We start from the raw sequence: 12,480 nt of genomic DNA, 5'->3' as shown, positions 1-12,480 counted from the left end.
AATAAGAGAAGACTGATTATTAGAACAAGAGGAGATAGAGAATACAGCATGAAGACAAAAACATAGGAAACAAGGAGAGCCATATAGAAGACAGAGGAAAGTGGAAGCACAAAAAAGAAGAACATGAAGCTATGATCAATTGTAAAATGTAAGAATTCTTTAATTTTTAATGTATTTTCTATGTGTGTGTATTGTTTATATATTAATAAAGATCTTTTTTTAAAAGTAGAACTGTATATATTTGTAATGTGAGATGTAAAAAGTATATATTTGCCTCTATTTTCCGCTCTCGCCCTCGGCAGGCCTAAAAGCATCCTTAGAGCGGCTGCAGCTGGAATATGTGGACGTGGTCTTTGCAAACCGGCCGGACCCCAACACGCCGATGGAAGGTAAGGCTTGTGTTGCTTTGCACATTCTCCCTTGTGCATTGTCGCAGGCGATAGAGTCCCAAAGGTCTTCTCCTCCCACTTAAATTAAAGACAGGCTTTGATTTCCCACCTGAAGTGGTTCATGGGTGCATCCCTCTAGACTCCCTTGGATGGGAAGGAGGTGAAGCCTGAGCAGTGTCTCATAAAGAGCAACCGTTCTAAAATTGTTGCCCAAAGTTTCATTGAGGGTAGTTGAATGATTGTATTATGCGTAAGGCAGAGATGAGGTTGATCTGCCTGCCTCAAGCACAGTTGGATTGGAAAGATGCAAAGAGAGGACAGGGAGTCATGCGGAGTCACAGGCAGGCAACCTCCTTCTAAGGGAAAGTAATGTCCCTACACCTTGAGTAAGGAGTCATTTGTGGATTTACTGGCATCCAGTGCAAAAATTGAGCAACTTGCAAGCACACAATAACAACAACAAATCCCTTGGAAGAGTAGTTTTTAAGCAGGAGTAGGAAACTTTGGGGCACTGTGAGGCCAGTTTGCTAAGTTTAGGACCCTCCAGGTGCTCTATAGATGACCAAAAGCAAAATCAGAGATGCCCTTGTCTTGCAAAAGAAGCATGTATGTATGTATGTTGCAAACAATCCAAGAGGTCCTGCAAAGTTCTTTTGAGACTAAGAGCATCCAAGAGGGCTGGGGGGAGCTGCATAAACAGCTTTTTGGAAGGCTACATGCATCTCTAGGGCCTGACTTTGCCAACCAGTGGCAACCGGTGGCTCCTATCTTGTTGGGCCAGTCAACCCAGCCCAGGTTTTATCCTGTGGTGCTAAACAAGTTCAGCCCTTTGGAAAACTCCTTCGAAGGGGTGCAAAACCTGGAATGGATTCACTGCTCCGCTGACATGGATGCCACCAGCCACCGCCGTTTCCAACCCATGCGCCAGAGGAACAAGCGCATGGGCTTTGAAACATGGCAGGTTCCCAACCTATCCACTCTTCCTTGTGTCTGGATTACAGCTGCAACTTTGTTTTGAATGCCTGCCTGACACATTTAGAGTTGTTTTGAGGGAAGGATTTGGCACCCGAAGGCCAACCTCACCCCTCATATTACTTGGGTTTTGGTGAAGGGGAGCGGGGAGAAGAGAAAAGTGGGGAGGATGGCCCCGTTCGCTGCCCAGATCCCCATGATGTGCCATGTCTTGCGATAACAGAACAGCAGCTGTAAACTCTGGTCTCTCTCTCAAATCTTTCTTTTATCACCAGGGAATTCTTTTAGCTCTTCCAAGTCGCGAACATTCATCATAGAAGGTACACTGTACCCCCCTCCATTTTGACTATCTGCATCCAAGCGGCATTTTATGGGACCAGAAATCCATGCGCTTTGGCTTTTCCGATTCCTTATTGGCAGTGGTACCTTCCTTGAATTCAGGCAATCCTTTTTTATTTATTTATTTAAAAAAATTAAGAAATGCACCCGCGCATGAAAAACAACGACAGCAAATTCTCCATAAAATGCCCAAAGGAAGCAAAGAAAGAAAGAGGGGAAAAAAGAATTAATAAATAAATAAACAAACCAGAAAATTTAAAAAATTACAAACCTTTAGCCTCTTTAGAAACATCTTGCAAGTAATATTTTCAATACAAAACGATCAGTTTTGTTTGTTCGCCCGCTTTATCCGTCCTGATTCATGTCATGCCATAATCCCCTCCTTTCTTGTGTTGGTGAGCATCTTATCCATGCTGATCCCATCTGCATTCGAATGGAAATTGGTGGGATACATACTGTATATAATATAATATAAACGATGGGAAGGGCAGCTTTCTTGTGGACAGTCTCTTCTTGTGGACCCAGAAAAGGCAATCTCTGAGCTCTGGGCTCATGCCAGCTGAATGCGGAGAGCATGCCATTTTGCGGCATTACGGCATTTTGTTGCAAGATTGGGATGTGTTTTTTCCCATTGACTTGCATTGCAGTGCATTGCCATTTTCCCACTGCAGTGCAGTGCAAAAACGGTGCATTTCCCCACCAGTGCTACGTTGCAGTTTTTCCACTGCACAAAATCTCAGTGCACTTGGGCCGTCATGTTGTTGCCTTGCATTAAGCGTTTTCTACCGCATTGCGTCACAAAATGGCGCTCTTGGGGTTTTTTTTGCCCGTCGCATTACTGCATCCTGTTGCAAAATCTCCGTGCGTTTTTCTTTTGCTCTATTGCATTGCATTGCAGAATGGCAGTGTTTTTAATCATCCCCTTTGCATTCTGTTGACATGTTTTTTCCTCGTCACGTTGCCTACATCTTGGGATGTGCAGTATATTTTTTGACTGGCAAACCCAATGCAAAACCACAGTGAAATTTTCATTTGCCTCTTATTGAGCCAAACTATTTACTCGTCTTGCTCTGAACAGCCAGGTTTCATTCTAAATAATGGCTCTCCGGTCACCAGGAAAGCACAGGCGCAACTTTCCCAACTCAGATACCCATCATCCTTGGAGTGGCGATGCCAGGAACGGAGCATGGGTTTTCTTGTTGAGCAACGCTCTCTGCAAAGCAGAAAGAAAAGAGCTCTGTACAGTTTTTCATTCGGAAGGCAGCCTTCCAAAAAACAAAAGCGAAGGAAGGTGTTTGTTTTTGCAGATCGAGGCAAAGGACTGCGCAGAAGAGATGCTCATAGAGATGCATTGCTATCTGTCTCTCTGTGTTGTCAAAATGATTTTAGGTTTAATTCTTTTACTTTGGTTTCTTCTGGCCCTGGTGGTTCAAAGGTCTCTTTGGATGCTCACAACTCAGTATCTCAATGGTGCCGCAAATTCATATTGAGTTCAACACCTTCTGACACAGAAGCCGCAAAAACAGCATCCCTTTTGTGCATTTGGCTGAAAAGGACTCTGCTTTCGCTTTCCGTCTTTGTCACCTTTCGCCGGATGCAGTCTTAATTTCTTAGCATCCGTCAGACAAAATGTCTGCAATGCCCCAGACAGAACGTGAAAAGTGGCACCCAGAGTAACTGTCTTGGGCCTCATTCCCACTACCTTTTAAACCGGATTGTAATTCGGTTTGAACAAGTTCAAATGACCCTGATTCCCACTTAAATTGAATCGCCGAAGCAATTCAGCGAGGGGAACCATGCACCAGACCCATTTGATGGTGATTTTTCCCCACATCTTTTTCAATAAATCACATCTGCGCAAGTGTAAACCACATGCAGATTGGAATCGATTCAAATTTCCCCTTCGGACGGCTGGAACCGAATCATTTTGAACTGATTCATGCATGACGTGAACCACAAGTGGACCATTTTAGAGGGACAAATGTAGTGGGAACCACGCTCCACTGTCGAATCGATCCATCGATTCGGATTGCACACCAATTTATCTGTAAGTGGGAATGTATTGTCGGAGGAGGGAATTCTGGCAGTTGTGGTCCATAAAAGCAATGAAAGCAACCCTCCCAAACTCTGCCCAAAAGTGACCTCAAAGCATAGAAGACGCAACAGCTAGCAAGGGTCTACAAGTTTGGTGATACCTTAAAAAGGAGTCTCCCTTAGCTCTCGATGACAAATCAGTATGTAACCGATTTGTATTTTTTCCTTCCTCCCATATATATATATATATAATTTTGGTGTTGTTAAATGCCTAGCCCTGCATCTTGGCATGGTCCTTTTTTTCTAGCTGTGGTTTGACAGGCCTTTCGCTTTGCATGTTTCCTCAGAGCGTTTTGGGAGCATTTTTGAGCGCATTTCAGAAATACGATGGAGGCCCAGGGCATCTTTCGGAAGAACCCCAAGGCCCTTTCCTAGCTATTTGCTCAGACACTTCCAAGCACACATTCCTCACCTTCAGGGCTAGAAAACCTGACCTTTAAAACGATAAAAAGAAAACAACAACTGCCCTGTTTCTGTATCCACCAACCCTAAGACTTGGGCTACGCTTTTGGCCCTCTCATAAATAGGAATATAACTGAGAAAACTCCCTTTTACCCCAAAACTGTGGGGTAGGAAAACTGGGATATAGGGTTGGTCTGAGAGGAGCTGGCAAATGCAAAGACCCTAAAAATACTGCCTCAATCTTCTTAAATCATCTTTTTTTCTCGGCTCAATTTTTGTGCAAATGAATCTTTCACCAAAAAGGTCCTGGAATGCAAAAAATATCCCATGGAAGGTGAAGACCATTCTCTCAAGATGGTGGCTCAATGTGTCAAGACACATCTGCTATATTGTATATTGTATATTTCTGTATTTTATCGAAATGTACTGTAACCCGCCTCGATCCGTAGGGAGAGGCGGGATATAAATAGTGAGCCTTCCATAGTCTGGTCCTCCTCCCGATGTGTCTCCATTCACCCCATCAAACATGGCGGCCTCATCCTTCCATCTCTGTCCATTTTGTTCTCTCCGCTTGTTCCTTTTCCTTCCACATCCATCACCCTTTTGCAGACGCAATATCCCACACACAAACACTTGTTTTCCTGGGGATACGGTCTAGTTTTTTCTATTTGGAAAGATGCTGTTTTTCTCCCAACCTTTTGAGGCCGAGATTTACGCTGCTTGCAAGATGTCTGAGTAGTCAAAGCCCTTCCCCAAAACAAAGCAAAACCCCAAACCTTCCCTTCCGTCTCGTTTTATTTTCCTCCTCCGTTTTGGTGTCGTGGCCTTAATTCAACCAGACGTGTCGCTCTTGTGTCTGATGGTCTCGCTCCTTTTTCTCCTCCTTTTCCTCTCCTTCTCTCCTTTTCCCAGAAACGGTGCGCGCCATGACCCACGTGATCAACCAAGGAATGGCGATGTATTGGGGCACCTCGCGATGGAGTTCCATGGAGATTATGGTACGGCGGACTATGGATGCAAGGGAGCCAGCGGTCTCTTCCGCAAACGCATGCGTGTCTGGAAGAAGTCCTAGCACAGTGATGGCGAACCTGTGGCACGCGTGCCAGAGGTGGCACTCAGAGCCCTCTCTGTGGGCACACGCACCATCATCCCAACACAGACTTCACTAGAGTTTGTCATCAGAAATCCAGAGAGACGTGGCACTTTGCAATAAATAAGTGGGGTTTGGGTTGCAGTTTGGGCACTTGGTCTCTAAAAGATTCTCCACCACTGTCCTAGCATCTAGAGAAGCTTTAGGTTTTATACAATGGCATAGGAGAATGGTGTCCCTGATATAAAATGGCAAAATCAAAGTTTGCTTTTGAAAGTGGCGCCATGGTTGAATGCAACCACAAGGTTGTAAGTTTGGAGGGCTCCAAGGTCCAATCAGACTTCCATTTGTAGGTTGGTAAAATGAGTACCCCGCTTGGTTGGGGGCCATTGGCTTACACATTGTAAACCACTTGCAGTGCTTCTCACCCTTTTAATACAGTCCCTCATGTTGTGGTGATCCCCAATCATAAAATTATTTCTGTTGCTGCTTCGTAAGCGTAATGAAGTAGCAGTTGGTCCGATGGTCTTAGGCGACCCCAGTGAAAGGGTCGTTCGACCCCAAAGGGGTCGTGATCCACAGGTTGAGAACCCCTTTAATACTGTTCCTCATGTTGTGATGACCCCCAACCATAAAATTATTTTCGGCTTGATTCCTAAGACCATCAGAAATATGTGTTTTCCGATGGTCTTAGGCAACCCCTGTGAAAGGGGCATCCGACCCCCAAAGGGGCCACGACACACAGGTTGGGAACCACTGGTTTAGAGAGTGCTGAATTCACTATTAAGCGGTATAGAAATGTAAATGCTGTTGCTGTGCTGTTGCTTTTAGGGATTTAATTCCAAGCCATGCGTAGAAACAATCAATGGGCACAGAGGGTTGGCTGGGCATTGCAACCTGCTCTCTACTGCTTAATCTTTTAATAAGACCGTTTTTCCAAAGCCAGGAGTGGACCTCTGACCACTTCCCTTTTTCTCTTTTGGGAGGCATTTCTAGCAATCACTTTGCCCCCTTCTGCAAGAGTTCCAGGAGCAAAAAAATGGCCTCCCTTCAGGTCTACAAGATGGTCTGATCTGGTTGCTCCTCACATCGAAACCGTATCTCAGGTCAGAGGTTTGGAGGCAAACATCTCACAGTGATGCAAACGGACAGGGCAGCGTTTTGCTTGCAGATGTGTTTTTGCTTCATTAGCTCCCGCTCAGATGCGGAGGAACGGACAGAAAGACTTGGGGCGTGCAAGAAAGGGAGGGCAGAGGAGGGAATCCCTAGCTTGAGCGAGAGGCAAAACGTCTTTGCATAAGCTAGGATTGTGCCTGGTCTGGTGGCCATCCAGTGTTTCAAATGCACTGAAACCTTTGCCAGTCCGACCAGTGGCAGCCATGCTGGTTGGGAAATCCTGCAAGCTGTGGATAGAAAAAAGTAACTCTCCCAAGTTCGGTTCCTCCCTCCCTCTGTCCTCCAATCTGTTCTTCCATCTGTCTTTCCCAGTGCCCTGGAGAGCTTTTTGCATTGCCCATTTCGGGTGTGAGATGCTGCTGACCGGATCTAGGATGTGCAGCGGCTGTGCATAGTTAGGAATGGAAAGGCTGTGCAAAATGTGTTTTCTGCATGTTGAGGGACAATGGCGAGAAGAAAACAGAACTGAAGAGAGTTTTTGCAGTTCAAGGCTTAGTCTGCACAAAATTCGCCCATGGCTGCTTCATACAGAAAACAGCAATTATTTTTCTCAGTGATGTGTGTGTGTGTGTGTGTGTGCGCACAGAAATATTGTTTCCTATGCAAAATGTGCTGCTTCCCACATAGGTAATGCTGTCGTCAAGAATTTACTTGACGTTCCTAATGTTTAGGTGGGTCCATGGGAACAAAGTGTTTCCCAAACTTTGGTCCTCCGGGTGTTTTGGACTTCTGCTCCCAGAAGCCCTGGCTGGTTTGGCCAGTGGTCAAGAATTATGAGAGGTGAAGTCCAAAACATCTGGAGGGCCACAGTTTGGGAACCACTGACCAGAGGGGATACATTTGGATATGCTGTTTGGAGAGGGCACCAAAACGTTGCAAAAATGGTTATTTAGAATCGCATGGAAGCAATTTCTGGTTCACGGAGGGTGAGACCCATTGAGGGTCAGGGGATGCTGGGGTGGGCTACCTTTTCCTCAGTGTGCCCCAATTCTGCCATGAGAGGAAGCGGTAGCAAGGGCCTACCTAACCTTTGTGGATCCCGGACTTTGTCTCCTTTCTGACGGTCCTTCGTCCTTTTCCCGCAGGAAGCTTACTCCGTGGCTCGGCAATTCAACCTCATCCCTCCCATCTGCGAACAGGCCGAGTACCACATGTTCCAGCGGGAGAAAGTAGAAGTGCAGCTTCCGGAGCTTTTCCACAAGATCGGTGAGTGCCTCGAATTAGCTCTGCTGTGCCCATGCTGTCCAAATAAATGCTAGGAGAGCGAGCCAGCTTCATCTTTGCATTTCTGGATTCGGGGCCACTTTACTTTGGTCCGTTGGAAACCACTCAGAAAGCCCCCCATATCTCATGCAATACCTATAAAGCAGACACCAGCTCAGCTAATCGTTTTGCGTAATCTTTACGTGCCGCTGGCTCGGGATTAAGAGGCTCTCGACATAGCAATTATCATTAATAATAATAATGGAAGATGAAGAGGCACTGGAAAGGGCGACCTTTTGTCTGGACGTTTAATCCTCATCAATCTGCTTTTCTGGAAAGGTCAGGCACCGAACGCGTGCAGGAGGCACTGCAGAGGATCCCACGTTTGCTGAAAAGTCCCATCTTCTGGCCTTGCTTCCTCTGTTTCGTTTATCCATTTCTTTGTTTTGTATTTCACTCCTGCTTTTGGCCGTAGGTGGTGCAGGAGGAGATTTATATCTCTAGATCTTGCTTCTGTTCTTAAATGCCTTCACATTGACTCTGACCCACTCTCTCCTGGGACTTCCCTGGGAAGATTTGTTGATAGAAGGTTTTTGCTGCCTTGCTCTTAAGCTAAGAGAGTGTGACTTGCCCAGGGTCGCCAAACCATCTCCTTTGGCATGCGTTCCCATGGCCGAGTGGAGATCCGAACGTTGGTCTCTCGGAAGAATCCTAGTCCGCCACTCAAACCATTGCACCATTTTAGATCCAAAGTTATGTTGATCCTCTCCTAGGGTTTTCTTGGCCAGATTTATTCCAGGGAGGTCTGGCATTGACTTTCTCGGAGACTGAGACAGTACAATTTGCCCAATTTTTCACAGTTTTCACAACCAGACATAGAAATCAGAAGTCCAATGAGCAATCTTCACCTTGGTGGAGTTCGTGTTCTTTAGAGTGTCCTTTGTTCTCATCACCAACATTGTTTATCTATATTTATTTATTTGATTGATTTCATTTCTAGGTCACCCTTCTCCCAGAAAGGGATCCATTCCATCTCACAGATAAAATTGTTAATCATCATCTTCATCATCATCATTATATTTATTTGTACCCCGCTTTCCCCATAAAATTGGGACTCAAAGCAGATTACAGTCTAAAAACACACTGCAGTTAAAATCTTACAAAACGGAATTAGACTATTGCAATGTTTTAAAAAGAATCAGTTGTTTAAAAATAGAATACAATTTTTAATATATATATTAACACTTCTCTTTTCGCAGGCGTGGGCGCCATGACGTGGTCGCCCTTGGCGTGTGGCATCGTTTCGGGGAAGTACGACGGTGGGATCCCACCCTATTCGCGGGCATCGCTGAAAGTGAGTTCCGGTGCATGCGGTTCCAGATGGTGGTGATGGGTGGGTTTTATTTTGTTGAAGAAGGTGGGATTGTGCCATTGGGCATAGCCACTTGGAAGCCCTGGATGGAGCCTGGGGCAAACCTGTCTCCTCTTCCCCAGGGCTACCAGTGGCTAAAGGACAAGATCCTGAGCGAGGAAGGAAGACGGCAGCAAGCCAAGCTGAAAGAGCTACAAGCCATCGCAGAGCGGCTGGGATGCACTCTCCCCCAGCTGGCTATCGGTAAGTGGAAGGTGGCCATGTGCCATTCTTCAGCAGGATGCTATAGGATGGAGCGAAAGCACTTAAAGTGGCGCCGAACTTCATTACTTCTACAGTGTATACGCACCCTATGTCTCTGCCTTATTCTGATGCTTTTTGGGTTCCCCAACAGCCTGGTGTTTACGGAACGAAGGAGTCAGTTCGGTGCTGCTGGGGGCCTCCAATGCGGACCAGCTAATGGAAAATATCGGAGCAATACAGGTGAGTCCTCCCCCCTCTTCAGTCCCCAAAACACACCTGGCTGAGCTGGAACTTGAACCCTGGTCTCCCAGAGTCCTGTCAGACCAACGCACCAAGTTTTTTTTGGCTTTTTCGGGCTACGTGGCCATGTTCTAGAAGAGTTTGTTGCTTATGTTTCGCCAGCATCTGTGGCTGGCATCTTCAGAGAACGCTGGCATGGAAGAAAGTTGGGTATGTGTATACACACACACACACACACACACACACCTCCCTACCCAGGGTTACACGTGTTAGCTTGATTGTGCTATCTATCGATCGATCGATCGATCGATCCCACTCTCTTCCATGCCAACATTCTCTGAAGATCCCAGCCACAGATGCCGGCGAAACGTCAGGAATAAACTCTTCTAGAACATAGCCACAGAGCCCCCAAAACCCACAAAAAAACTATGGATGTCAGCCATGAAAGCCTTTGACTTCACAATACACCAAGATTTATCCGTGGGAGGTTTGCCATGGCCTTCCTCTGAGACTGAGTTGGGTAAAACTTGCCCAACATCATGCAGTGGATTTCCATAGCTGGGTGGGATTCGAACTTGGGATTCAAATCCAGGTTTCCCAGAGCCTTGCTCACCCCTCAAGCCTAAGGCAAACCTATCATCACCATGCAGACTCTCATTAATAAACGTACTAAACATACCTCCCAAAAGGCCTAAAATCTAACTGGTATCGTGTTTCTCTGTCCGACAGGTTCTTCCCAAACTTTCCTCTTCGATTATCCATGAGATCGATAGCATCTTGGGCAATAAACCCTACAGCAAAAAGGACTACCGATCCTAACTGGGGAATTCCCGTCCGCCTGGGACTTTTCCTCGACTCCCAATCTCTCCCGTTTGCTTGCTTAAAGCTACATCGAAGCCGAGCGAAGAGTTACGGTCTGCATCCAAGAATAACTTACAACGCGTCTGGAGATGTCCTCGAGAAACCACGTCATTGTTTGTTTGTTCGTTTCCAAAACATCGACGGACTGCGTAGGCTTCTTAACTTCTTTTTTGTTTTCGGGCCTTTTATTGTTTTTGAAATGCAAGAAAATGCGGCAGGTTGGGAAAAGGGGCATGTGGAAGGTTTAGGCCGGTTCCGGCTACATGCTGCCTTTTGAAAAAGGAGAAAACCACACTCTCTCTTTCCCTTCCTTCCTTTCTTCCTTCTTTTCTTTTTCTTCCTTCCTTTCTTCTTTTTAAAAGCAGTGTTTCTTTTCTTCTGAGAAACACTTGTATGCACAAAGAATGCCACAGTGCTTAAGTCAGGGCTAGGCAACCTTTTTGAGCTTGGGGCCGGGTTGCTGTCCCTCAGACAACTGGGGGGGCCGAACTCAAAATGGCACCTGGAGCGGCGCGGAAGCTGCGGCAGGGGCGGCAATCGGCGGCAGGACCGGGCTGGGGCCGGTCCCAAGGCCTCGCCAGGCTAGATCCGGCCCACGGGCTGTAGGTTGCCGACCCCTGGCTTAAGTCATTTTGCCTCTTTGGTTTCCCCTTCCCTTCAGTTTGACTAGTCAGATCTGGCACGCCACTATTAGTAGTATTAGTATTATTACTTTAGAAAAAACAAATGGGCAGAGTTAAGGTTATGGTTAAGTAACAGCATTCATGCTCTTAATGTCTGACTAGAGGAGCTTCCAAAGATGCACCTTGGCTGGCCTCCTGGGTGCATTACAAAACCGCTTTATCCGGGGGAAGACGATTGCATGCAATATCTACCGACTCCCCCAACATTTCCTCTTCCCCCAAAAGTTTGTGGGCGAGGAAGACGCCAGGCCGCTAGGCAGCACCAGTGTGAAATCGTTTCTCTAATGCAACTTTTACGAGGGTCCGTGGTCCACGAACTGTGAGCAAATGCAACTCATCCTTTCCGTAATGTGGGGCAGGGGGGCCTTGAAGGAAAAGTAGAGGACAGTTGCAAGCCGTCAAGTCCTTTTCTTTGGACAGCATCGAATCCGCACTGGAAGCAGGTTGAAATGAATAGCGGAGGTGATACGAATGTTAAAGCAACATCCATGTTGGAAAGGGGAAGATGGATAGAGTGCATTAGCTAGCTGTTATGGTTAAGGCGCATTGATACCAACAGCTCTGGAGAATAAACAAAACTTTCATTATTGGAATGCGATTCGAGGTAGAAAAGCTCTCTGAGGATGCTAGGCAAAGGTATGCTAGAAAGGAAGAGGACTCAGTTTTGCTGTTGGAGCAGAGAGAGGACAAATGAAGGCAGAGAGGAGAGTTGGACTGAATTGGGTAAAACTTGCCCAACATCATGCAGTGCATTTCCATAGCTGGGTGGGATTTGAACTTGGGATTCAAATCCAGGTCTCCAGGCATCTCAGTCCAAATCTCAGAGATGTTAGGATCTGAATTATTATTTTTATTTTATTTTATTATATCCCACCTTTCTTCCCAATACAGGGACTCAAGGCGGCGATCTGTAGGATGAGGAATGAGATTTTAGGTCAGTGACGCACCCTTCAACCCCGGAGCTGCTGCTCTAAGACACATTTAACTCTAAATACCATTAAATATTCAGGGGTAGCTGTGCGTTAAATATTCAGGGGTAGCTGTGTTGGCCATTTAGCAAATTCAAACAAAAGCCCACCAAACGGTGATACCTTTATCGGCCAACGGAAATGCACAGTATGCTTGTTGCAAGCTTTCAAAGCTCTAAATACTGTTGTTGCTTTTCCAACAAAGGCACATTTAAACACTGGGAATTGTTGCTGTTCCAACAATGACCCCACCTTTCTTTCTTCCCCCCCCCATTTCCTTCCCACCTGAACAGGCCTTAAGGATAGGGTTTCTTCTCCCAAGACTTTCCCCATCATCTTTCCCTCTGTCCCTGAATGCTGAATGGCGTTCCCTGGAGACTCTCCAGGAAAGTCCTTCCCCTGTCTCCTTATGCGTCTTTCTACTCTCTTTCCAACCGCAAACTGATCC

The 12,480-nt window shown here is 46.2% G+C and overlaps 1 protein-coding gene across 8 annotated transcripts in view; it reads left to right on the top strand.

Annotated features, from left to right (window-relative positions):
* Window positions 1-11,658, top strand: part of KCNAB2 (potassium voltage-gated channel subfamily A regulatory beta subunit 2) — a 62,607-nt gene extending 50,949 nt beyond the window's left edge. For all 8 annotated transcript variants that reach the window (XM_042478332.1, XM_042478326.1, XM_042478327.1 and 5 more), the window contains 7 exons: window positions 303-389; window positions 5,109-5,194; window positions 7,548-7,668; window positions 8,925-9,019; window positions 9,160-9,280; window positions 9,432-9,520; window positions 10,250-11,658. In XM_042478332.1, coding sequence (XP_042334266.1) covers window positions 303-389; window positions 5,109-5,194; window positions 7,548-7,668; window positions 8,925-9,019; window positions 9,160-9,280; window positions 9,432-9,520; window positions 10,250-10,339 — 689 coding nt within the window. In that variant the 3' untranslated portion in view covers window positions 10,340-11,658. The remainder of the gene's footprint in view (window positions 1-302; window positions 390-5,108; window positions 5,195-7,547; window positions 7,669-8,924; window positions 9,020-9,159; window positions 9,281-9,431; window positions 9,521-10,249) is intronic.
* Window positions 11,659-12,480: the final 822 nt, after the last annotated feature.

Source organism: Sceloporus undulatus, chromosome 7 (assembly GCF_019175285.1).
Source record: "Sceloporus undulatus isolate JIND9_A2432 ecotype Alabama chromosome 7, SceUnd_v1.1, whole genome shotgun sequence".
NCBI lineage: Eukaryota > Metazoa > Chordata > Lepidosauria > Squamata > Phrynosomatidae > Sceloporus > Sceloporus undulatus.
This window is presented reverse-complemented; position numbering and strand designations above follow the sequence as displayed.